The sequence below is a fragment of the Paramisgurnus dabryanus genome, chromosome 5, assembly GCF_030506205.2.
Source record: "Paramisgurnus dabryanus chromosome 5, PD_genome_1.1, whole genome shotgun sequence".
NCBI classification, from domain to species: Eukaryota; Metazoa; Chordata; class Actinopteri; order Cypriniformes; family Cobitidae; genus Paramisgurnus; species Paramisgurnus dabryanus.
This window is the reverse complement of record NC_133341.1, coordinates 19,277,643-19,304,247: the sequence shown is the minus strand read 5'-3', so window position 1 is coordinate 19,304,247 and position 26,605 is coordinate 19,277,643. Positions and strand designations below refer to the sequence as shown.

The window sequence follows — 26,605 nt, the reverse complement described above, 5'->3', positions numbered from 1 at the left end:
AAATGTCTTATGTTTTAATTACTTGAATCAAAAGTGTAGTATAGTCCAGCTGTTTTAAATATCTGTCAAGAGACTGAGAGCTGGAATAGGAGTCAAAAGGAAGACATCTTAATAATATTCAGGATGAGGTGGGGAGTGAAAAGAGAAAATATGGAACCAGAAGAGATGATACAATTCTCTAAAGGCTACCCATTGGTCACACCAGATTTTTATTTACACATGATAGGAAAAAGTGAGACAGATTGGTGCATCCATTGTGGGGGTGGCAGAAACAGTGGAGTATGTGTTGGTTCACTGTGAGGGATATAGTAATGAACAAGCTCAACTTGTGGAAGAACTAAATGGATCGTAGAGAATGTAAGGAATAAATCATTACAAAATCTCCTTATTTCGTAGCTAGTAGTATTTTCCATTCTATTCTAGGTCCTCACACTCCATCCACCAGATGGCGGAAATTCACCAAAAGCTTATTTACCAACCGCCATTAAACACAAAAGAAGAAGAAGAATGACGTCAGCTGGCGGAGCCTGTCAATGCGGTAGTGACAGCGAAGGAACGCACTGACTGGCAAAGCAATCTGGACTGGTCAAACCTGAGATTGAAACTAACCTAAAACCCGGGCTGAAGGCGATCGGAGGACAGCCCGAGGTCGAAGAACAGAATGGGGAACGCAGAGAGTGGCTGTGGCGCTGGGAGCGGCGATGAGGAAGATGTAGAAACTGAGAGCCCGGTGTTCGCCGATGGCAGCCCGGCCTCTGCGGCCACAGGAACCAGGGCTGGCAACGGAGGTGGCGGCGGCGGAGCAGGAGGCGGCGGCTCCGTTTCGGGAAGAAGCGGAAAAGGGTCGACGAACACGCCGACACCGAGCTATGGACTGCCCACGCCCGAAGCTTTACTCGAGCAGGTGAAACTTAGAGAGGCGGCGGCCCGTATGAGCGACTCGTGGGTCGCCATTTCGGAGTCGGTGTTGGCGCGGAACGACAGCGCTCTGGTGCGGTGGCTGGAGGAGCGGCTGAGCCGCGGTGAGGAGTCCGTAACACTGGAGCAGTTCTGCGAAATGCTGGAGAGCAGAGACGCGCCAAGAGATGAGTGCGAGGAGGTAACCATGATTCTTGACATAATGAATGACATGGTGGTTTACAAATCTGGGCTGGTATTTAAAAAGTTGTTAGTGATCAATAACGTATCACCCACATTTAGTTCCCTTGAGATATTAAGCACCTGCACTGTAAAACTCATGTAAGTTTTACTTGAACTTTATAAGTTAAATAATTTGTTTTTATAAGTTATGTCAACTCATCACTAATCGAAGTTGACTTTCATAACCAATTTGATTTAATAACCCATTTGATTAAACTTGAATGCAGCCTTTCACCATTTTTTACAGCATGCTGTAGTTGCTGTTTTTTATAAATCGTTAAGTCACCTACATGCCTAACTACTAAGCTAATAATGTAAACCTGCTTACTCATATCAGTGGTCATGTTGTGTAACATGACCACTGATATGGTCATATTATTAGAGACAGGTTATTGATCAGCGGTCTCAAAACCTAGTTTAGCTGCCTTGCTAGAATTCATAGGTGTGGCACCCTCTGTGGGCAACTTTACATTTTGCTTTTCATGAAGCAGCAGTTGCAAGGGTTTGTTTACATTGACCAGTAGATATTGACCCACAACCAGTCAGGCAGGTATATGGCTGTCAACCAGAAAAAAAGGTTTTCATGTGATGAACTTTAATAAAAGTTAGAATTTAATATGTGACAATTAATACCATATCTGTATGAGTTAAAACACCTTTCCCTGTTGTTCCGTTATATTTGCATAATGTGTAAAACCATCTCTCAACTGTATAATAGCAAAGTGCATTAAATCTAAACCCTATCCGGAGCCAATCAGTAGACATGCTCGGATGTATCGACTGCAAATATTTTTCAGCAGATCAATTTAGTAGTACTGTTATATTGGCTGTAACATGAAAAAAGCAGCTGTGATTTAAAAATGATAATATTTTTTAATAGCAAATGTTCGTATTAAGTTAAGAAGTGATAAATATTGGTATAAATTCAGCCAGCAGCAGGGACGGATTATGGCGATGATGTGCCCTGGGCACGGATGTCTCAAAGGCCCCTCTTTACCAATTTTTTGGGCAACAGCGTTGCACCTGTATGCACAGGGCTCAAGTGTTGGTTCGCCTCTGCCTGTATGCCCCATTTTACAGGATTAACAATGTCACTAATACATGGGGAGAGAATGCACACAATATTCTGTACTTTCACACCACATATTGGTTTATTTATATCTTACCAGTATCTGTCAACATACAACATACTGTACAACATACTCAATCAAAAAGATTCTGACCTCTCCAAATCATATCACAGGAGAAGATTCCATAAATATTTTACATTTCTACATTTAGCAGACATTTCATTACATTTCAGGTGTAACATTCGTTCACCACAGGCATTTAGGGGCTGGAAACACCAAAACTTTTAAACGCGGCTGAAAATGCCTTGAGGACGCCGAATGCCAGCTGTTTTTCAGCCGAGCGCTTTGGTAGCTGTGATACTTCAGCTGTAAGCCGGTTGGTTGCTGTGGTAATGTCCCGCCCCTCCTCCGCTGTAATTGGACGGCCGTGTGAGAACTGACATTGACGAGCGGAGATTTCACTCAAAGTTGAATATTTTTGAACTCTCAGGGGTTGTGTACACCAAAACTTTTACGCCCGCGGCCGGCGCATGTTTTCACACAATTTTACTGAACATAAAATTAAAATTAAAATATTTATTTGAAAATAATAGACACAGTAAATTTGACAGGGCCCCCTGCTGGCCCAGTGCCCTGGGCAAGTGCCCAGCAGGCCCGTGCGTTAATCCGTGCCTGGCCAGCAGGTGTTTGTTATAATCGGTATTGGTAAAAAAACTCCTATATTTGGATACATCAGTTATCTGTGATTGCTTCACAATACTCTTAGGGGTGGTTTCCCGGACAGGGATTAGACTAGCCCTAGACTTAAATAATTGTAATAGCTGTCCAAACTGAAAATAACTTGCATTGACAGATCTTAAAATACAATAGTGCCCTTTGTTTTGCCTCAAAATGCACATCAGTAATATTTTTTAGTTAGGCTTTAGTTCATTCCTGTCCAGGAAACCGCCCCTTATAGTGTGACACAAGGTACTATGGTTGTGTTGATGTTATCAGATGTTTACCGCACCATAGCTTTTAAATTATGCTATGGTACTAAATTATGTTCGTATTATGTATCATTGTATTTTCAAGATACACCAAAGAGCATGACACGTGCCAAAAATAAAACGTGGTATTTTCATGCTACAATACCTTTTCAAAAACACATTTCTTTCAAACATTTTGTTTCAGTGGTGCCTTATTTAAAGGAATAGTCCATTTTCTTAAAAGAAAAATCCAGATAATTTACTCACCACCATGTCATCCAAAATGTTGATGTCTTTCTTTGTTCAGTCGAGAAGAAATTATGTTTTTTGAGGAAAACATTGCAGGATTTTTTTTCATTTTAATGGACTTTAATAGAGCCCAACATTTAATACTTAACTCAACACTTTTCAATTTTTTTCAATTCAATTTTATTTATATAGCGCTTTTCACAAAAGTCAATTGTTTCAAAGCAGCTTTACATAAATAGAAGCAGTGAAAAGCACAGAAAAACGACAGATAGCACAACAAAATACATGATAGCATGAGCAGTTAAATTTGCTGCGGCTATGACTCAATATTATAAGTGCACGTATTACTAAAGCAACGTATAGAAGAGGAAGCTAGGTAAAGCCCAAAAAGGCTGCCTCCCCGGGGTGAAAAACCCCCTAGGAGAAAAAAAAACCCCCCGGGGCTTTTATCCGAGGAAAAATAAGTCCTAGGAGGGAAAAACCCTTGGGAGAACGGATAAGGAGATTTAGCGGAGATTAAGCGGTTCTGCCGGTGATCGTTGGTCAGGCATCAGCTGGGCATAACATTGAAGGACGGCCAGTAGATCAGAGGTGTGCCGACTTTCACATCTACCGGGACTGGGTCTGTTTGTCTCGTTGTCCTCGGGTCGAGGACGAGACAGGGAGAGAAAAACAAAATCGTATTAGCGTAGCGGCCGTTCATATGTATTGAAGTGTCACACAGTGATGTGGTTTAACTCAGCTTAGTTCCAGACAGACTAACTATTGCGGCATAATTATGTTATCCACAGTTGAGGATTTAGCAAATTGGGGACCCAATGCGAGGGTATATATGGTAAATAAGGGTCACCTTCCGATCTTTAAGAGAAAATGAAACCTGACGACCCGTTTGACTAAGGCCTAAAGCCCCACTGTCGTCGTTAATGCAGGTTCAGTGGCAAACGGGTCTATATTGTATACCATTTACAGGACCATGAGAAAACGCCAAAAACATCGCAACCCGACCATACGTGCTAACCCGTTTGACTAAGGCCGGAAGCCCCACTGTCGTCGTTAATGCAGGTTCAGTGGCAAACGGGTCTGTATGGCATACTATTCACAAGACACACGAAAGCGCGAAAACAGTTTTTTTCAACAGAGTTTCAAAGGACTATAAACGATCCCAAACGAGGCATAAGGGTCTTATCTAGCGAAACGATTGTCATTTTTGACAAGAAAAATAAAAAATATGCACTTTTACACTACAACTAGATCCGGTCGTAATGCGTCAGCGTGACCCCATGCAATACGTCATGACGTCAAGAGGTCACAGAGGACGAACGCAAAACTCCGCCCCTGTGTTTACGTTGTTGTATGTCAACTGATACTAATTAATGTCTTTGTGTCAGTTTATTGTTTACAATGGTCCACAAATGTGTGATACATATATGTAACACGTGACCTCCCTATGTCACTACGCATTTACATTAGGTCACGCTGGACCGGACCTAGACGAAAAGTTGTGGTTTAAAAGTGCATATTTTTTATTTTTCTTGTCAAAAATGATAATCGTTTCGCTAGATAAGACCCTTATGCCTCTTTGGGATCGTTTATAGTCCTTTGAAACTCCGTTGAAAAAAACTGTTAAGTCAAGTGTTGAGTTAAGTATTAAATGTTGGGCTCTATTAAAGTCCATTAAATGAGAAAAATCATGCAATGTTTTCCTCAAAAAACATAATTTCTTCTCGACTGAACAAAGAAAGACATCAACATTTTGGATGACATGGTTGTGAGTAAATTATCTGGATTTTTCTTTTAAGAAAATGGACTATTCCTTTAAGCTTTAACATGAGCTTCACTGCTGTAAACGTGGCTCTGTCATTTGCTTTTCAAATGATTCAAAGGCTGGCTTGTGTGTGCAATAGTCAGCCTATCTGAGGCAGCTACAGAGGCTGATAGCATGGCTGTTGTCTTTGGCCTAGTCCACACGTACATGGTATCTTTATAAAAAGGAGTTTTTACCTCCTTCGCAAAAACAATCTCCACAAACACACAAAATCCCAGTATGAAGCGCTGTCAATAGCATGCCAAATGAGATTTTGGCGGTATGTTAACCTTAAGCAAAAATACCAGAGTTTCACAGTATTGCGGTTTTGCCATTTGCCAACACTAAAATGTTTTTTTTTTTTTTTGTAAACTTTTTTGTAATATATATCAAATGTAAATTACATGACTTAATGATTTAATTAATTTTGTGTAAACCCAGGTAATACCTTGCAAACGGTATTACAGAAAATGTTAGTGGTTTTGAAACCTCGACTGTTTAAAACCTCGGTATACCTTGAAACAAGTAACTGGCCCATGACAAACCAACAGTTGGCGATATATCCCTAACTGTACAGCCATGTTGGCCAATCAGAAGCCATTGCAGAGTTTCCCTCAGCATGTCCCATGCCAAAAACTCCGGTTTCACCTCATACACAACAACGTGCAACCGGCATTTCTAAAAATCTTCACCCTGGCAGGAGTTTGTATAAAAGTTCGGTTTTAGTCACCTGACACTGCGTTTCTGTGTGGACGAATGGCCAAACCCGCATAGAAAAAGCTACGCTTTTGAAAATATGTGTGGACAGGGCCTTTGATACAGCCTTTTATTCATTTCTTTTAGGATGCACTTACCAAAACAATCCTTTCTTTTACCTGTGTTGTATAGGCCTTTGGTCAGTTCGATGCTGAGGGTGATGGGATTGTTGATGTGGAGAACATGCTCATGGTACTAAAGAACTCCAATGGAGCCAATCTGCAGGGAGAACTCAGTCATGTGATCAGACAGCTCCAGGCGTGCTCTCTGACACCAGGTGGGTAGCAGGCATAAAGATTCTTACTTATTTGGATGTTACTCCTTAATTTAGACGGTGACATTTATGACCCAGTATGTGAAAACCCAGCTAAAGTCCTTATTTTGTTATTTACTGTCTTCTACATAAAACTGTAAAGAACATTCTCGGACAATAGAGTCCCGGGAGAGTCAGCCTACATTGGCTTAACTTAGCACTTTACTGTATACATTACATTATTACTACACTCGCTTGTACGGTTTATTCTTAGCCGCTGTATTCTCTCTTCTTATATTATCTATCGATTATTCAGTGTTTTCCACTTATATCTATTCATGTAAAGCTGCTTTGAAACAATTAACAATTGTGAAAAGCGCTATATAAATAAAATTGAATTGAATTGAACAATATTACATTGATATCTATCTTGAGATTGAAATCAATGTGAAATCAAACTCTGATGCTTCTAATCTTATAATTTAGATTATGAAACCCAAGACTAGATTTCACAAACAGGGTCAGGTTTAAGTTTATGCAATGGCAACAACATGATCTGAAATGGTTACATGTGATTATGCAGAGTTGTAGACAACTCCATTTTTACTTTGTTACACTTCTGACCCCTCCATGTGTCTCCAGGATTTGTGGATATATTCTCCAAGTCCAAAGATCGTCTTAAAACACATGCCTCCAAGATCCTGAAGTTTTTGCACAGGAATCGCATCCCCAGCAGTTCCATCCCATTCCCTGTGCTGGAGGGCTACAACAGCATCTGCACTATGAGGTCATCTGTAGTGCAAGACTTCCTGGATTACTTACTGCAGAAAGAGAAAGGTAAAAATCAATGCTCAATTCAGCGCATGTTTAAAACCGTAGCTTTTGTTTAGACAGTGGAAAATGAGAGTGAAAAATATGGCTTTGTATCACTCGAAATTTATGTTACCATGTATGCATTATGGATTTGTAAAAAAGGGGAAAACATAATTTGTAGGAATTTTGTGAATTAAAATACACAAACAGGAAGCAATCAAACTAGGGATGCTTAACGATTAATCGAGATTAATCGTTAGCAGAATAAAAGTTTTTGTTTACATCATATATGTGTGTAAACTGTGTATATTAACTTTGTATAAATAAATGTACACACATGCATGCATATGTTTTAGAAATGTTTACATGTGTATATACATTTGTATATTTATGTATAATTTATATTATATATAAATATAAATACTTAATATATAATTTTTTTTCCCTTAAAATTATACATGAATGTGTTCATATTTATATATATACATATTTATTATACACAGTTTACACACATATGTGATGTAAACAAAAACTTTTATTCTGCTAACGATTAATCGCGATTAATTGTTTAGCATCCCTAAATCAAATCCAACAAATGAAGAAGATATGGCTTTTTAAACATATAATATTTGTTTTTTTTTGTAATTATTAATTTATGTATGTGCATTTATGAGGAAGAAACAACATTTCTCCATTATGTGCATGACTATTCTGAAATGTGCCCTTACTTAACTATTAAAAATAATGCAAAAATTATTTAAAACTTAAAAAAATCTTGCATGTGTATTTAATCTCCTAAGACCCGAGCTTTGGTTTTTCTTTTTTCTGATTTCTTCCAGCTATTTGAAGAACCAATAAATATAATAACCAAATATTTTTCTTTGAACATGAAGCAGAGTAATTGTCCATGTTCGTGTACAAAAGGTTTCAGTTACACAGAATTAAGTATTATGGTGCAAACAACACAAAAATGTGATGTCCACGTATGTCTTAGAAGGTTAAACCACCAAATATTGACTTTTAAGATGTATGGTTAAACATTTTGGGTAAAAACTTTACTTTTTATGATAAGGTTGACATTTGCATGGAATTGCCCACATCATCTCTTGTATGAAAACAGTCAAAAGTTTGAATTTGAAATCACTGCTGGCACAGATTTTCTCATTTAAAGTAAAAGATGAATTTATTATAAATAACATATTTACTTCAATCTTTTTAAAATGTCTTTTATTCTTCACTTAGATCTAGACATCCAATATAGATCTGAATTAAATCATGACCCGGACGTGGATAAGGTCAAAGTTGTCAGCCAGTGTTACAGCTCTATTGAGGCTTCGTCTAACAGTGCTGACATCCACAAAATGACCAATGGAGAGACTGTGTCTTTCTGGCAGTCAGACGGCAGCGCTCGCTCACACTGGATAAGGCATGTATTCAAATAAAATTTAATATAATAATGAATTAAAATAATAACTGAGTTCTGAGTGTGTAAAATGGTAAACAACCTTATTTAACCTTTACTAAGTAGCAGTAAGATATTAGTGCCTGCCGTGATGACACATGAACATAAGAAACTTTTTAAACATTTCTATTTGATTAATACCTTCACCACTTTTGGCACAGGTTAAAAATGAAGCCAGATATAGTTTTGAGACGTCTGGCCATTGCGGTTGCATCAAATGACCACAGCTACATGCCTCAGTTGGTGTCTATAGCTGTGGGGAAGAACCGTCGGTCCCTGCAGGAGATCAGGGACGTGAGGATTCCTAGTAATGTCACGGGATACGTACCGCTGCTGGACAATGCCAACATCACCCATCCCTGTAAGCACACCCTTATTTAGCATATTTTCATTTTATTCAGCTGCTTTTTGTAATTTTGTAGTTTTAACCCCTTAACTGGCAACATTCTTTATACAGTTACTACATGCAGTAAGAAGTGGCATTTTTTGGATTAACTTCGGTTGTGTCCTTGTAAATGTTTCTGAATGTACTTGCATGTATTTTTGTCTCTCAGATATTCAGATAAACATTAAGCGTTGCCTGAGCGATGGATGTGACACGCGTATTCACGGTCTGAAGACAATGGGCTACCAGATCACCAAGAGCAAAGAGGTTTCGGTATCCGACGCCTCGGCTATATGGTATCTGTCACTCCTCACATCTCTGGTCACTGCGTCCATGGAAACAAACCCGGTGCTTGCGCAGACCGTCTTACAGAGCACACAGTAAGTGAAGATAAAAAAAACTAATGCATTTTGCTGCATAGTTAATCAAATTTTTTTTGCTTTATGTTGTAGACATGTATAATGGTTTACACTTACAATAGTGCAGTAGTACCATATTACAGTTTCAGATGGTAAAACTAGTACTGAAAACAAAAGCATATTTTCATAAATTGTTTACTACAGAGTACTTGAATAAAACTCATTGTATTACCATAATACATGTCTCGAAAACAAATCATGATATACCATTTCTAAAACAATACGGTAATACCATGGTACTGTTTAGATATTATGGCTTTGATGAAATCCTCTATTTCATTTGACTGTTTTTGTTGCTGTTCTCCAGGAAAGCCTTACAGCACATGCCCCCTCTCTCCTTAACACCGTCTTCAACAGAGTTCCCTAAATTTTTCTCTGCAAACATTCTAGAAGAGGTGGATGGATTTTTACTGCGCATAGCAGAGTAAGAAACAACGTTTTACAGTCTTTAGCTCAAACACAACTCAGCACGTGGTTATACACTTTATTAGGTACACCTTGGTAGTACCATGTGGAATGTGTGTTATTGTAGCACTTCCATCTGTGAAACAACACATGGTTCAAGTGAGGAACGCGTTCTGATGATCGTGGTTATAACAACCGTCACAGCCCTACCCACCACATCCCAAAGGTGCTCTATTGGATTGAGATCTGGTGACTGTGGAGGCCATTAAAGTACAGTGAACTCATTGTCATGTTCACGAAACTAATTTGAGATAATCTGAGCTTTGTGGCATCATGGTGCATTATCCTGCTGAAAGTAGCCATTAGTAGATGGGTACAATGTGGTCATAAAGGGATGGACATGGTACTCAAATAGGATGTGGCTAGGATGTTCTTACCTCAACTTAGACGATTAATACATACCTACCTTTTTTCAATGGGTGCACTTAATCTTTGTACAGTGTGTCGTGAGTGTGTTAGCATTTAGCCTAGCCCCATTCATTCCTTAGGATCCAAACAAAGATGAATTTAGAAGCACCAAACACTTCCATGGTTTCCCCATTTAACTCTTTCCCCACCAGCATTTTTCATGATTTTCACAAAAATGTAATGCCTCCCAGAAAATGCTGCTCTTTAAATATATAAACATACAATATATTAATTGAAAGAACAGACTCTCTGCTTTCAAGCAAAAAAAAAACTTTTCATCCTTCCTTCATCAGTTCTCTTTTTATCACCTCAAAATTTGAGCAAAAAGCTGAGATAATTAAATTTTTGTAACGTTCTTTTAAAAGAGATCAGATGCAGAGCGATCCTCAAAACTTAAACGGACATACAGCTGTTTGCCTTAGGGCGATACTTCTGGGTTTTATAAGTTGCGAAAGTGCGCCACCTGGTGGATAATAGCGGTATTGCCGATTGACAAGATAACTTGTCAATGACGGGGAAAAAGTTAAAGACATGCGTAGTTAGATGAGTAAGTATTGTGGCACAAAATAAACCAGATAAAAATGAGAACTATATTGTATGGCGGAAGAGCACTTAGTTTGCAGCACTTCGACCTCTGGGGCAGTAACATCATCACTCCTATAAACCCCCCTCATGATGATGTTACTAAGCCAGAGGTGGAAGTGCTGCAAACTAAAGGCCGGGGTATACCTTTTTTCCGCATCCGCATTCCAAGAGAAGTCAATTGAATTTTACAAAATGCCAAATAAAACACGGCAGAAACTGTATTTCGCTACACAACTTGTTTTTAATCATCAACGAACACCACAAACCACTCGGTGAGTAGCACAGTTTTGAAAATGAACGTTAAGTGTTGTTTTAATGACATGTTTGTGCATGGTCATTGACTTCCATTCTGAAGCAGTCAAAAGATGCTTCTAAACAAGTCAAAAAGTCAAGACACGACCCATTGTCAAAATTTCAGTGTCCATCACTGTGGTTCATCCAAAACAAACCAGAAATGAGACTCCAAGTGTTAAATACCAGAATTATCTTTTAACAACTCATGTAACAGTCTTTAAATAGGGAAAACATGGAAGTGTTTAGTGGCTACTAAATTCATCCCTGTTTGGATCCTAAGGAATGAATGGGCCTAGGCTAAATGCTAACACATTCACAACGCGCTATAAGAAAATATTGAAAAAGGTGGTATTTTTCTTTAAAGGGATAGTTCACTTTAAAATGAAAATTCTGTCATCATTTTCTCATTCTCATGTTGTTCTAAACCTGTATGAATTTCTTTTTTCTGATGAACACAAAAGAATATATTTTGTGAAATGATGGTAAACACACAGCAGTAAGTGACCATAGACTTCCATAGTAGGAATAAAAACATATAATGGAATTTAATGGGTACCGTCAACTGTGTGCTTACCATCATTTATTAAATTATGTTCTTCATCATTTATCACAATACTTCCAAAATATTTTTTTCCTACTTTGGTCGATGGTCACTTACTGCTGTGTGTTTACCATCATTTCTAAAAATATCTTCTTTTGTGTTCATCAAAAAAAAAAAAAGAAATTCATACAGGTTTAGAACAACATGAGGATGAGTAAATTATGACATAATTTTAATTTTAAAGTGAACTATCCCTTTAAACGATTGCTCAATTGGTCCCAAAGTGTGCCAAGAAATTTTCCCCTGTACCATTACACCACCACCACCAGCCTGAACCGTTGATACAAGGCAGGATGGATTCATCCTTTTTATGTTGTTTACGCTGAATTCTGACCCTACCATCTAAATGTCACAGCTGAAATTGTGACTTGTCAGACCAGGCAATGTTTTTCCAATCTTCTATTTTCCAATTTTGGTGAGACTGTGCGAATTGAAGCGTTAGTTCATGTTCGTAGCTGACAGTTGCACCCAGTGTGGATTTGGCGTGTTGTGCGTTCAGAGGTGATACCTTGGTTGTAACGAGTGGTTGTTTGAGTTACGGTTGCCTTTCTATCATCTCGAACCAGTCTACCCATTCTCCTCTTACATCAACAAGACATTTTCATCCACACAACCGTCGCTCACTGGATACTTTATCTTTTTCAGCCCATTTTTTGTGTAAATCAGCAGGTTTTGAAAAACTCAGACCAGTCTGACACCAACAACCATGCCACGTTCAAAGTCACTTAAATCCCCTTTATTCCCCATTCTGAACCTCAAGTTGTCTTTACCATGTCTAGTTGCTGCCATGTGATTGGCTGATTGACAATATGTGTTAAAGGTAGGGTAACAGATTTGATCCTGAAACATTTTTAGTTATGCTGGTTAAAAGTCTCCTCACATCCTGATAGCAATCACTGTGTTAAGTTGTTTAAATGTTTTTGTAGAAATTTATGTCATCTGTGAAAGGCGTAGGACCAAAAATGTTCAACTAATCATAGATCTCGGTCCGAACGGATGTTGCCTTTTTTGTCCCTCATACGTAAGCGTAATTTGAATGCCCACCGCGCAGATAGTCCACGCAGACACCATACGTCATCGGCGCGTTCACGTACGCTCACCTCCTGTCTGTAAACAGCGAGAATGGCAGACTTTTCTGCTGAATTAACAACCTGCAAAGGACCCACAAAATGAAAGACATCTTTTATAACAACAACAGAAAAAACCCAAATTAACATCTGTAACTTTACTGCTTTACCACGAGATGCAAACAGCTGCAGGAGGCAAATGGTCTGAAAGGGTCGTTGCATTGTTTATTTTGGTAAGGTAGGCACGCGATATGTTTGTATTGAGATAGATTTAGATATTCTACTTTGATAAAACATTGTGTTGCTTATGAAATTTGTGTTCGTTTACGGATTAGCGTAACGATATAGTTACTACGTCTACACAACCGAAAGTGTGTTTTAACGTATTCACTGGTGAATGAGACATGAGATGTGACCGTCTGATCTGTGTGTGTTCATGTTTTTTGAAAGAGGCGTGACTTTGGATGGCGATTTGACTGGAGGGTGAAATCGTGGTTTCATTGCTAGGTGGCTACCGTTAGCATTTTTCAAAATGTGAAACCCTACCTTTAACAAGCGATAGAACAGGTGTACCTAATGAAGTGGCCAGTGAGTGTTTGTTATTAATAAGTCAAAACAGTGCAGACTGGGTTTGTAGTCGTGACAAACAACTTTTGGTTTTAATTACACAATACGGGTCAGCTTGATAATAATGAAATCATGTGTTCTATAAGACAGTAATTACAGCTATTTCAATTGAAAGTAATTGTATACTCTGCCCATCTATTCTCTATCTCGCTCTTTCTCTCTAGCTGCTGTGTGTCTCCTGATGCTGAGCTGACTCTACTCGCGTTTGCTTTGGCTCGTGGCAGCGTTGCTAAAGTCCTCATCTCTCTGTCTGGTATCTGTGAGCATCTGGACTCAGAATACAAAGCTTCCCCACTGCTGGCCTCCATGGCCTCGGTTCGACTCAGACTGCTCTACCGGAACGGTAACACAAAGTAGTTTATAAAGACATCTACATTCATATTTTCTTATTTGTTAGTTTTTGTTACTTTCAATTCAGTTTTTCCTTGGTTTTATCATCATTCAGTAACACAACATGAGGGTGATGAATGTAGTTGAAATCCTCTTGAATGTAGTCAAAGGCTTCTTAGCAGTGTTGCTATATAGCACTGTAACACATGTAAACGTGTCTATGTTTGCGTGTTTATGTGTGCAGGTAAACCCCTCCAGCTCCATTTGCAGGCATGTGATGTCAAAAGTAAAGAGGAGAAGTCTGGGCCAGAAAACATTCTGACAACAGAGACAAACACTGGAGATGGTACACACACATTCATAACATATATCCCACCTCATCGTGTGGTTAAAATAGGATTTCATCATTGACGGCTGGTGACTTCTTTTTTTGAAGAGCACTATGCGAAGTTCGTCACAACATGTATGTAGCTTGTCATGTGTGTGGTTCGTCATTTCAAAATATGTGTTCTGCGCTTTGAGAGATTGTGTGTGTATCACGTGTCATGCCAAAATAAGTGACTATTGCCTTGAACTTGAACTTGAACGGAGACGCTTGCGTTTGCCAGATACTCGCATAATCTCATGCGTAATCAGAGTTTACTGTTAAGGGAATGTCTTGCGTGTATTTAGGGAACGTGAGCGTCTCTTTTATCATAAACGGTTTTGACGCGTCTGCGCAGGCACTTAATTTGACAAAACACGTGATGCACACAGGATCTCTTCACACGCAGGACACATATTTTGGAAAAGGGAACCACACACATGACAATCCGAACACTTATTTTGAATTAGCGCATCCTCGGAAGAGCAGTCACGAGCAGCCACTGGATTTCATAGAAACTTTGGGCCAGATTTACTAACGCAAACCATAATTTTGGCGTTTATAATAAATAACTGTTGGGATTTACTAAAGATGCGCACTGGATAATTAGCGCTGAAAAGGTAATTATTTTTGCAATGGAGTTTCCCTTTTAGACGCAAAATGTATTGGAAGAGATTATTTAAATTTTTCACGCAACACGGCTTACTAATGCTTGCGCGTGTGATATTACTGGTTTTTACGCCATTATTTAACACCAAAAAAGCATGTCATAAATCATTTTACGCTTGAAATGGCAGCAATTGTAGTTGATAGAAGAAGGCTTGGTAGAGATTAAAGAGCACATGGTACAAGGCAGAGGATTTTTTCCAAACGTAACAGTTTATTTTGGAATGCCAGAGGAGCATATTATTCAAAAAAATTGTTTGCCAAGCCATGTTATTTATTTTTTTGCTGGATGAAATAAAAGAGAAGTCACTAGGAGGAGTCACATAATACCAGGTGTTCAAAAAAAAAATTGTTTTGCCTTTCAGATCTTTTAGTGTACTATGGCGTCGTTAGCTGGGATTACACATCCCTATTTGCCCCGTTTAGTAAATCTGGCCCTTAAAGGAAAACACCACCGTTTTTCAATATTTTACTGTGTTCGTACCTCAACTTAGATGAATTAATACATGCATATTTTTTTTCAATGCGTGCACTTTTAATCTTTGTACAGTGCTTCGTGAATGTGTTAGCATTTAGCCTAGCCTCATTCATTCCTATGGCTCCAAACAAAAGTTTTATTTTGTGTCACCATAATTACTCGTGTAACTACTCATGTAACAGTCTTTAAATAGGGAAAACATGAAAACTGCTTCTTAATTCATCCCTGTTTGAAGCCATAGCAATGAATGGGAGTAGGCTAAATGTTAATACATTCCCAACATGCTGTACAAAGATTAAAAGTGCACGCATTGAAAAAAGATGGGTATGTATTAATTTGTATAAGTTGAGGTAAGAACATAGTAAAATATTGAAAAACTGTGCTGTTTTTCTTTAATATTCACTTATTTGGGACATCCGTTTGGGTTTGCAGGTTTCCTGACAGAGAACGGAAAGAGGAAAGCCAGTGTGATTTTGTCCACCGAAAACCAGAGCTGCTTTCAGGTCACACAGATCAAGATGAAGGTAAGTCGGTCACGTCAGTAAGTAAAGCAAACCTAAGCTTTTGGAGATCAAACTAAGTAAATAAATAAAGAGTATGCTTCACTGACTAAAAAACTTCACTTGTTAAAAAATGTTAAGCTCAGCATTTCTTCACCTCAGGTGCGTAAAGGAGCGATCGGTGCTAAATGCGGACTGGTGTTTGCTTACAATGACAGTGAGGCCTTTGATGCTGATAAACACTTCAAAAGATTCAAAAAGTACGACAGCTGGGACTACAAAGACTACAAAGAATTTGTCCAAGACAAGTATGTCAGATTTTAACTATTGAAGCAAATACATGTTGGACCTGTGGTTAATTTTTATTATTTAGCTCATTTATAATGCACAAGACAGCTGTAAGTTTACTGAAAGTCAGTTAACCTTTCGCTGTAACCCACACACTCCAGCACAAGGACATCGGAGACGAGTGAAGATGATCCGATTGGTTGGTTTGAGCTGGAGGAGGACTGGAATGATGTGGAGATCAAGCTACAGCAATGTCGAGTATCAAAAGTAAGATTTCTTTGATTCTATATTTACATTTCTCTCTTTCACTTGATTATATGCAGTAAATACTTACGCCACACTGATCTGGTGGATCAGATCAATAACAACAGAGTCCTTCTAGAGTAGACAAGCAAAATAAATAATCAGTAAGTTACCTTAGTTCAAATCATATCAACCAACATACTGAGCTAACATAACTCCTTAAAATTAATGTATATAATGTTAGTCACAGATCCTTAAATTTTGCCTGGCTGCCAAAGTGCCAAACTTCCTTTGCACAGCAGTGATCCATACTCGCAGTCTCCCCTCATCATTTGAAAACTGAAAATTTGTTGTTTTCCGCAAGGTATTTGTTTAGTAGCCAGACCAATAAACAAGCACAGACCGGAAGTTAACTTCAGTCCTGGCGCTTAACCACAGCAACACGCGTGTGCCTGATGAAACAGTCTATAGTTAATAGCCAATCTGTCGCTAATTCTCTCTCTTTGTCTGTGTGTAGTTCCTGATGGTGAAGTTCCTGTGTGCTAGGCAGGACACAGCAGAGCGGTTGGGAGTTCAACAGATGAGCTTTAGCGGCTATTTGTGTCCAGACTCTGAGCGACTGGAGGACGTCGAGGATCTGAACACTCAGACTGAGGAAAACACATCAGGCCTGGTCACGGGTCTCACACTCATGAAGAGAACCCTTTATTTCATCCAGCAGCTCACCAGAGACATGGTACATCTACCAAGACCCTGATTCATTGAACACAACTTTGCAGATTTATAATTTACAATTTCCTGATTTACTATTGATGTTTGCTTACACTTATAGTTGAAATTCTTAAACTCTGTAGCACAACATCATTATACTTTTTATATAAACACTAAGCCTTTAATACAGGAATCGTCTTTGTCCAAGCAGAAATCCCTGCTGGACTTTAGTGACCTCAACCTGCTCCTGTTCTGGGATTTTTACAGCAAACTCAGATCTGTGTGAGTACTACTGTAAAATGTATCAGTCAATTTTTGTGCACATACATTATACATATACAGTTTTTACAATTGACCTTTTTCCTGAAGTCTGATAATATTAACCAAGGTTTCTTGCACCATATAATTTACTACCATACCCCATAACCTGTCTGAATTTTATTACTGTATTGAATTAATTATTACTGTAGTTTTAAGACTTCAATACGTGACCCTGGACTAGGTTTTTTTTTTTTTTAAATATGCTCATTTTCAAGCTCCCCTAGAGTTAAACATTTGATTTTTACAGTTTTGGAATCCATTCAGCCGATCTTCGGGTCTGGCGGTACCACTGTTAGCATAGCTAAGCATAATCCATTGAATCTGATTAGACCATGAGCATCGTGCTAAAAAATATCCAAACAGTTTCAATATTTTTTCCATTTAAAACTTGACTCTTCTGTAGTTACATCGTGTACTAAGACTGACGGAAAATTAAAAGTTGCGATTTTCTAGGCAGATATGGCTAGGAACTATACTCTCATTCTGGTATAATAATCATTGACTTTGCTGCTGTAACATGGCTGCAGCATGCGTAGTGATATTACGTACTGCCCGAAAATAGTCCCCTTGGTTACTTTCAATAGCAGGGGACTATTTTCGGGCACTGTGTAATATCATTGCGCCTTCTGCAGCCATGTTACAGCAGCAAAGTCCTTGATTATTACACCAGAATGAGAGTATAGTTCCTAGCCATATCGGCTAAATATCGAAACTTTTTGGTTATTTTAGCGCTATGCTAATGGTCTTATCAGATTCAATGTATTATGCTATGCTAAAAGTGGTACCGCCAGACCCGGAGATCAGCTGAATGAGTTCCAAAATGGTAAAAATTAAATGTTTAACTCTAGGGGAGCTGTAAAATAAGCATATTTAAAAAAAAAAAAACGAGTGTCCCTTTAACCCCTCGTTCAGACAGCCAGCGACGTTATCGCTGTGTGTCGCCCGTCTCTTTCAATGAGGCGTTTCTAAATCTGCTTGTCATAAACAAATGAGTACCATCCACGCCAGTAACTGACGAGAGAAGGATGACGTGAACTCCACTGCTTTGTTCTCATTGGTAGTCGCTCCCGAAAGTCGCTCGACATTTGCATAAAGTTAAACTTTTGTTAACTTTCTTGCGTCGCTGGACACGCCCATACGGTCGCCAATGGTCACTTTCGCTCGTGTCGCCGGAAGTCGCCAGGTTTCCATTTAAATGAATGAGATTGCGTCGCTCTGCTACTGCTTGTCGTTGGCTGTCTGAATAGGGCGTTAGTCGCACCTGTATATATGTAGCAATAGCCAACAATACTATGGGTCAAACTTATTGATTTTTCGTTTATGCCAAAAAAATCATTCGGATTTTATGTCAATTTTTTCATAAAAATGAATTAATGATATGAAATCACATTTTCTTCTGTTTGTGTCTTCTGGGTATGTGTGCGATGCTCAGTAAGGGAGAGGAAGCGGTGAAGACTCGGGTTCTTCTGCTTCAGCTGTTTCAGAACTGCTTCCCAATGATGCCCAACCTGACCGTGTCTCAGCTGTCAGATACAACAGCTTCTGCCACACCCTCAGCCAGCACAGATGTGAGCCCTGCAGAAGCTGTCGGGGAGCTTTACGATCACTTGTGTCAAGGTGAGATACACAAATGTGCTTTCTGTGGCAAACTGATTATATACGCTGCTGTGTTGAGGGAGGTACGCCATTGTGGTCATGACTGCAGAGTTGATCTAAGATGCTCTGTGTGGTTTGAGAGAGTAACAGTAGTTTATGTGCTTTGCAGTGGTGGATGGACCTGAAGGAGAGACTGCGGTGGAGAAAGTTTTGAGAAAAGAAACCGTAAAGGCCATTCTCAATGGAGCTGCTATCTTCTATCCTAACAAGCAGTGCAGGAGAGACAAACTCTTTCATATGATGGTAAGAATGTGTGTCCCTGCCTTTAACTCACGCCATTGGTGGAGCCAATATTGTTATGTCCAGCCCAGTCAGGTCACTTAATTCAATAAATGGTAATTCGCTACTGCTAGCGACACAGAAATGACACACCACACATTTTAATATAATTCACTATTCTTGTTTTTACTAGAAAAACATAACGGCGGAAAATCAGCCCGAGTCTGTGAGACTTACGTTCGAGTCACTCTGCAATTACTTCAGGTATCAATCTCAGGTTCTCCCTTTGTCAGTTAAAAATGTATAGCTTTTTTCCTGCTCCTAAACATTGCCGCTCACTCTGTTTCCAGCGATCACGACCCAAAAGGACTCCTTTTGCTGCCCCCTAAAGGAGCCCCTGATGACTTTGATGTCTCACCAATCCTGACCGTCATGGACACTATGCTCATAGTGGCCACTAGAGAGGTATGTTCACCAATGCTGACAGCTGCCAACCTCATGTAGTCACACATACCCTTCACACAAACCCCCTTGCGGACACTCAGCACATTCTTTAGAATAGATGTTTACACTTCATAAACATCTGTTAGCTGACACCTGGTATTATAATATAGCGGCTGCTCTTGTAAAGAGTAAATAAATGTACTTTATTGTTTTTCTGTATTTTAGTGTGAAGTGTTGATGTTGGGGTCCAGCAGAGGGTCCATTTGGAGGGTCTTGCTGTCACTTTTCTGGGCTCTCCAGGGCAGCCTGCTGTCCTGGTGCTTCTTACAGATCAAAGGAGGATCAAACACCTCTATTGAACTGGCCCGGGAAGTCCTGCTCAAATGTAAGCGTGCTACTATTGTTTTTTCTGACTATGATGAAAGAAAACTTCCTTTCTATAGTTATTTAGAAAATTCATCTATCGAGTATTCTAGTAGGAAGAACATTGCATTAGCACCGCAATTTTCATGGGTTTGTTCCCCAGGAACACTGATAAAATTACTTGAATTTAAGTGATAAACTTATGGGCTACTGGGGGACTTTCATTATGTTAATAAAGACTGTTTCAGCAGTAACAACATAAAAAAACCTGCTTTCGTGGAACAAACGTAACTTCTGGTAAATTCTGCAAAGAATCAATAACAATAGAGTCCTCCCTTGATAAGTTGACCACGCTCGCTTATCTCTTGTTGTGTTTCTACTATAATGATTTAAAAAACACACACATAAGAGTCCATACAATGATGGCCTTTTTTTTGTGCTGTTTACTGCGCAAAAGTAAAACTCTCGCTGGCCAACCAAACACTTAATTTTTACGTTGGCCAAACAGTACTTTTACCAGAGTTCAATAACAACTCAATACACTTACACCCCTTACTAAATTTACCATGATTACTATATAATTTGTAGCCATAAAACATGGTTGCACTTTTTCTGTAGTAAAACCATGGTATATTTGTGAAATTAATGCAAACTATTTCAATATAAAATATACTATATATATAATATATGTATGTGTGTGTGTGTGTATATGTGTCTATTTACTATTTACTATTTCTATTGAAAAAGAAGTAAACCTTATCACGATTTACTACAGAGAAAGTTACATTCCTGTTACATTCGTACAAGGCTTATTATGCAGCTCATTATGCAAGTCTTTTGTTTCCTTAGCTGTCAATCACAGATTATTCAGGAGCTTTTTACGCCTCCTCGCATACGGCTTTCCTCAGGCAAAAGTGTCTTCGAAATCGTAAATCAATTTATTGTTTTGACTTTCACATCATTTTGAAGAAAAAAACTGTAGACTGGTAGATCCTGTTTTGAAGTGTCTTGTGAAAACATGTTTAGTATGGGTTTTGTTGACTTATGTCAGTGACTTAAAAATTTAGCTTTTTAAAAAACATGCATAATAATTTTTCTCTCCAAAATAAACACAAGTACATACACGTTGCTCATATAATATTGTAGCACAGTTGTGCTGAACACAGTGTTATGAGTTTTTTGCCATTTATTATGTTTTTAAGCAACTGAAAAAGGACAAATGTCCGTGCAGGTCAAAACTTCTCCAGAGCCCTAAAAACCCATTAGACCTCAAAAATAAAAAAAATAACGAGTAGATTACCTTCGTTCAAATCTAAAGCATATCAAAAACTACATTGAGCTAATGTTACTGTTACTGTTGAGTTAATGTCATCTTTAGGAAACCAAAACATTTGTTATTATTACGGTATTTGTTCCAGAGTTCAGTTTAGCCACTAGCCAGACCATTAAACAAACAGAGACCAGAAAGACAAAGTGTATGTGTCCGATGAAAGCATCTATATACAGTTATATTGACTGTGAAACGGGCAGTGAGATCTTTATTACATGTACATTAATGCGTTTGGCAGACGCTTTTATCTTAAGTGACTTACAGTGCATTTCAAAGTATACAAATGTGTGTTCCCTGGGTTCGAACCCATGATCTCTTGCGTTACTAATTCAATGCTCTACCACTGAGCTGTACAGGAACAGTTTTTCAGAGTAAGAGGTTTTTGGAGTAAGAGTACACATGAGGTATTTTTGTCATATTGTGAATAACTCTGTGCTGTTTCTTTTGACTTGCAGATGTGGAGCAGTTCCTGGAAGGTACGAGAGATTTACTGGCCTCTCTTATTAAGCGCTTCTCTGGAGCTGATATCATGGAGAAACTCAGTGGATCCATCATCGCCATGGCAACCAGACAGCTGGTAGCGAATCCTCTATCTTACTCCTACAAACTATCTTTATGCTGTAGTAGCTATACTTTACCACAAAGACCCAAATAGCAGATTGATCATTTTTTTGACTCCGTTTGTGCATGTTGTCCTATTGCAGACAATCTTTCTGCTGGAGCTGTGTGCTCTGGATATTCCTCATTGTGTTCTGCTGAAGAGGTTTCACCCTCTGGCAGACCTACTGAAGAAACTGTCCAATGACAAGGATGACATCTTCTCTAAGGTCAGTCCACTGCATGCACGTGTGCGTGCGCGAGTTGGCCGATGTCTTTTTCCTTTGTCTAAAGCAATTACAAGGTGTACATTTATCAGTATGTGTGTTTCCTGGAGAACAGGTCCATGACTTTTGCAGTGGTAACGAATTTTAAGAAATAACATAATCTAGTCATTCTCTAACTAATCTCTCAGGGTTTCCCGAACGGGGCTAAAAATTGCAGTGGGGTTCACGAGTTGATGAATTACAATTAACCAAAATATGCAAATAAATGATACAAAATATAAATGAAAAAAAAAACACTTACTAACAAAGTAGATTTTTACTAACAAAAGAGATATTTTATTTGTATATTTTGCATGTCATGTGACCATTACACAATACTACAAAAAATTACCAGATATAGGTAATGATAACAACTATGTAAAATTCTACTGCTAAAAATGAATGTTAATAAATAAATAAATAAATAAATGAAGATTAAATAAATAAATAAATAAAATAAAATAAAAATAAAGTTAAATATGCAAGTGTGCTATTAAATTATTTAAACTTCAAATCTCAATGGGTACTCTAATATAAAATAATATTAATAAAAAATAATTTGGGTAAAGGGTGTTCGGGTGACAAAGAAGTTTGAAAACTCCTTCGCTAACTGAATGAAAGAATAATGAGTTGTTTCTTGTGTGTTTGTACTTTAGGTTGATATGGAGGGCTGTCAGCAGACTCAACAGCCTGTGATATTGAGGACGTGGCACATGGAGTCCCCTCATAACTATGAGAACAGCAGACATGAGACCACCGTCTTCGTCTGTCCTGGAGCCACTTCCTTCGAGGTGGAGTTTGATGATCGCTGTGAAACGGAGAAAAGGTGTGAAGGGCTGGTTCTCTTTAATGGCACCCTCTGGCAATTGCAGGACACTAATGGTGCTTTTCCATTGCATAGTACCCCAACGGGTTGGGTCAGGTCAGCTTACTTTTGGGGGCTTTTCCACTGGGTACAGGTCATAGTACCCAATACTTTGCAGAGCAAAAATAACCACATACCTATTAGGGGTGGCACGGTTCACAAAACCCTCGGTTCGGTTCGTATCACGGTTCTATGGTCTCGGTTCAGTACGGTTCTTGTTGTTATTTTTCTTTAAATTTTGAACACTCCAGAAATGTATTTTCTTATTAATGTATTAATTATCCATAATTTAGGATACAGTATTAAAAAAAAGTTATATCATGTAATCATGCACAAACTGAATTTGACTTTAAGCACATTATTGGGACCATCCCTGAGGAAAGCCAGGTGAGATTTTAATAGAGCAAGAGGGAAGACATTGATGATTTCAACATGCTTTTCATTTATTTGGCAAAAAAGAGAATGTGTATTGCCATCTACATGAACTTTATGTGCAGATAACTTGTATTTAATAAAATGCCAACTTCAGTGTAGCTCTTAGATTTATCACTGAGAGGCTGCTTTAATACTGAGAGTATATGTGGACGAGAGAGAAACACAACGTTTACACGTGTAATATTTAAATACGTCTCTCTTGTCCACTTTTGACCACTTCTGTCCTTATTACTTTGAGGGGCAATTTCTGAAATAAGATCGCGCAACTTTCACACGCTACCAAAATGAAACTACGCGGAAATCAGCCGCTTTAATTTTATCAATGAAAGGCTAAAAATAGCGCTAAAGACGTAAAACAGTGTTCAGTACCTCGGATTAGATAAATGGTCGGAGAGAAGGTGGTCTCCTGTGGCTGTTCGAGCACATTCAACCCATAGACTGCAGTTCAATCTATTGTTTTATTTCCGCTGTCATCATAAGTAACATGAAATAAAAATATGTTTCCACACACCAAACTTATACGACGCTGGTGCATCCTCCAACTGCGGGCAGACTTCCTTTGCTCTCCCACTTGCCATTTCTACACGTAACATAACCTGCAGTACTTATATTTCAAACCAGTCACCTCTTCTTTCGCGCGAAAGGGAAACAAGCTATCTGAGGTCACATACAGGGCATGAGACTACATTGCGCATGCCATGAACCGTTGAACCGTGCGGCACACACGGTTCCGAACCGAGACAAGCGAACCAAACGGTTCGGATTTTTTTCATGGACCGTGCCACCCCTAATACCTATAATCCCTCCCACTCTGAAGAGGTACTAAACTCAACTGAAAAGCTAACTAAGGGCGCACTCACACTATCCAAACCAAACCGCGCTCGGGCGCGTTTGACCCCCAAAGCCTGGTTTGTTTGACTAGTGTGATCGCTCTGTTCCGTGCCCGGGCGCGGATTGGTTAATCGCGCCGCGGCAGGGTTGCAGAGGTGGGCCGGAGCACGGTTCACTTGGGCTCAGGCGCGGAAGGCTGTGGTGTGAGCGCAATCGCGCCTGAGCGCGATTCAAAAGGTGAACACGTCAGTTGCGCGACCACTCACGTTCATCTGCCTCCGTAAAAACCTTTTGCTGCGAGCAGCGGGGTTACTTGAATGTCCGAGCTGCACACGTGACGGATCAACTAAGCAATATGATGACATGTGAGAGGGCTGTTTGTAATCGCGCACCAAACGACTCAGAATAAAAAACACAGACTTATCATTACAGTGGGTTCCAGTGTTAAGAGAGAGCTTTACTTCCTGCTTTTTTTCAAAACAATCGCATCTTAATGACGAAAGCGGGCCCGGACTCGGATCGATAAGAAGTACAGTGTGAGTGCGTGCATCCGCGGGAGTAGCTGTGGTAATCGCGCTGGGTAAATGGACTAAATGGACTGCATTTATATAGCGCTTTTAACAGACCTATGGCCATCCAAAGCGCTGTACATGTTGCCTCACATTCACCCATACACTCACACATTCATACACCGACGGCGGTGTCAGCCATGCAAGGCGCCATCCAGCTCGTCGGGAGCAGCTGGGGTTAGGTGCCTTGCTCAAGGACACCTCGACACTTGGTCCAGTGGAGCCGGGGATCGAACCACCAACCTTCCGGTTTGTAGACAACCTACATGAACCATTGAGCCACTGCCGCCACTGGGGCATGGTTTGGTTTGGTTTGGATAATGTGAGTGCGCCCTAAGCTAAAGTAAAGTGAGCTGACACGACATGACCCATGTGGTACTATGAAATGGAAAAGGGCCATAACTTTCTTCTTTCAGAAACTGTCATGTGGCCTGAGACTGAAATAAAATAGCCTGTTAAAACTTCAGTATCATTGCATATGGGTTAATTGGTTGTGTTTTGGTTGTAGATACGACTATCTGGAGTTTACTGATGCTAGAGGAGGGAAAGTAAGATACGACATGAAGGTTGGCACAGAGAAATGGCCAAAGGTGCAAAAACTTTTTTGTAACTAATCTCTGAATTCACGTCTTGCAACGTGTCTTAAAAAAACGTTTGGGTTATAATTAAAGTTGTCAGTATTTTATTATATCATGATTATTTTTACTTTTCCTGTGAAGTCATTTTTTTGTGATTTACTCTTTTTAAATAAAATCATCATTTGTAATGAGCATTGTTTGTAAATGTAACATTGATATCTATATTATATGTATTAAAATATGTTGTTTTTTACAGAAAGTGACGTTTAAAGCGGGTCCCCAGCTGCAGTTTTTATTTCACTCAGACAGCAGTAACAATGAGTGGGGTTACAAGTTTACCGTGACCGCGTACGGTCTGCCGGACATCACCGTGTCTTGGACCTCTGACCTGCAGCTGCTTGTTTCCAGACTGATGGGTCGTCTGGCCTCCCGCACCCTGGCTTTGAAATCACCTTATGGTGAGAACACACACACATTCCTCATACCTGTGTGACACTTTTTCCAAAGATTTTTTTCTTTTTTTTCTTGTTTGCTGAGAAACAGGCAGGCCATTGTCATGCAAATGATCTTTAGTCATATTTTAAGGGATGGCACATTGATGTTTTTTTTCTTAGCATGTTGACCAACCTCACTTGTGGGAAACGTGTTGCAAAATACACACTTACAATAACAATGCTGCCTTCCTAATATAGAGATACGCGGTGTGAAGGAGTTGCCTGCAGGCTTGATGAACCATGTGCTGTCTTCTCCCCTATGGAAGCCTCTCTTCAGACATGGACTCAGTCAGTTTCCTGAGGACAAAGCAGCAGCCAGCAAAGACACTGGCCAGGTGACAGATTTAAAATGTGCAAGTTTTTGTCTAAAAAGTAGCTGTAGTGTGTTAGTCTAATTACATTTATGCATTTTGTCAAATTTGGTTTACAGGAAGAGTCATCCCCTTCAGGAGATGAATTGAAGGAGTTCTTGATGGAGTTCGCCCGTTGGGATCCTTCCCAGAATCCATCCGATGACAGGACGGAGGTCATGAGAGCCCTTATGATGACCTGCAAGAAACAGCCAATCAGAAACGAGATTGCTGCAGGACCAAAAGTGGATCATGCTGTGAATGCCACCTGGGCGGCCATGGTGTATCACACACCTGCACTTCACAATAGTCTTAAGAACTTTGGTAATTAAATTCCCATA

At 39.3% G+C, this 26,605-nt stretch overlaps 1 protein-coding gene across 3 annotated transcripts in view; it reads left to right on the top strand.

Moving 5' to 3' along the window:
• Positions 1-506: 506 nt before the first annotated feature.
• The window catches only part of zzef1 (zinc finger, ZZ-type with EF hand domain 1), a 55,203-nt gene continuing 29,104 nt past the window's right edge, over positions 507-26,605 (top strand). For 2 of the 3 annotated variants that reach the window (XM_065250163.2, XM_065250161.2), the window contains exons 1-26: positions 507-1,099; positions 6,120-6,264; positions 6,883-7,077; positions 8,296-8,479; positions 8,677-8,876; positions 9,070-9,280; positions 9,627-9,743; positions 13,531-13,709; positions 13,941-14,042; positions 15,637-15,728; positions 15,867-16,012; positions 16,154-16,259; positions 16,753-16,971; positions 17,137-17,228; positions 18,700-18,884; positions 19,033-19,166; positions 19,336-19,406; positions 19,493-19,607; positions 19,812-19,971; positions 21,735-21,856; positions 21,984-22,106; positions 22,799-22,968; positions 25,351-25,432; positions 25,677-25,878; positions 26,113-26,249; positions 26,345-26,588. In XM_065250163.2, the coding sequence (XP_065106235.1) occupies positions 662-1,099; positions 6,120-6,264; positions 6,883-7,077; positions 8,296-8,479; positions 8,677-8,876; positions 9,070-9,280; positions 9,627-9,743; positions 13,531-13,709; positions 13,941-14,042; positions 15,637-15,728; positions 15,867-16,012; positions 16,154-16,259; positions 16,753-16,971; positions 17,137-17,228; positions 18,700-18,884; positions 19,033-19,166; positions 19,336-19,406; positions 19,493-19,607; positions 19,812-19,971; positions 21,735-21,856; positions 21,984-22,106; positions 22,799-22,968; positions 25,351-25,432; positions 25,677-25,878; positions 26,113-26,249; positions 26,345-26,588 (4,171 nt within the window). In that variant the 5' untranslated portion in view covers positions 507-661. The remainder of the gene's footprint in view (positions 1,100-6,119; positions 6,265-6,882; positions 7,078-8,295; positions 8,480-8,676; positions 8,877-9,069; positions 9,281-9,626; positions 9,744-13,530; positions 13,710-13,940; positions 14,043-15,636; positions 15,729-15,866; positions 16,013-16,153; positions 16,260-16,752; positions 16,972-17,136; positions 17,229-18,699; positions 18,885-19,032; positions 19,167-19,335; positions 19,407-19,492; positions 19,608-19,811; positions 19,972-21,734; positions 21,857-21,983; positions 22,107-22,798; positions 22,969-25,350; positions 25,433-25,676; positions 25,879-26,112; positions 26,250-26,344; positions 26,589-26,605) is intronic. The other variant, XM_065250164.2, reaches the window with a different exon arrangement.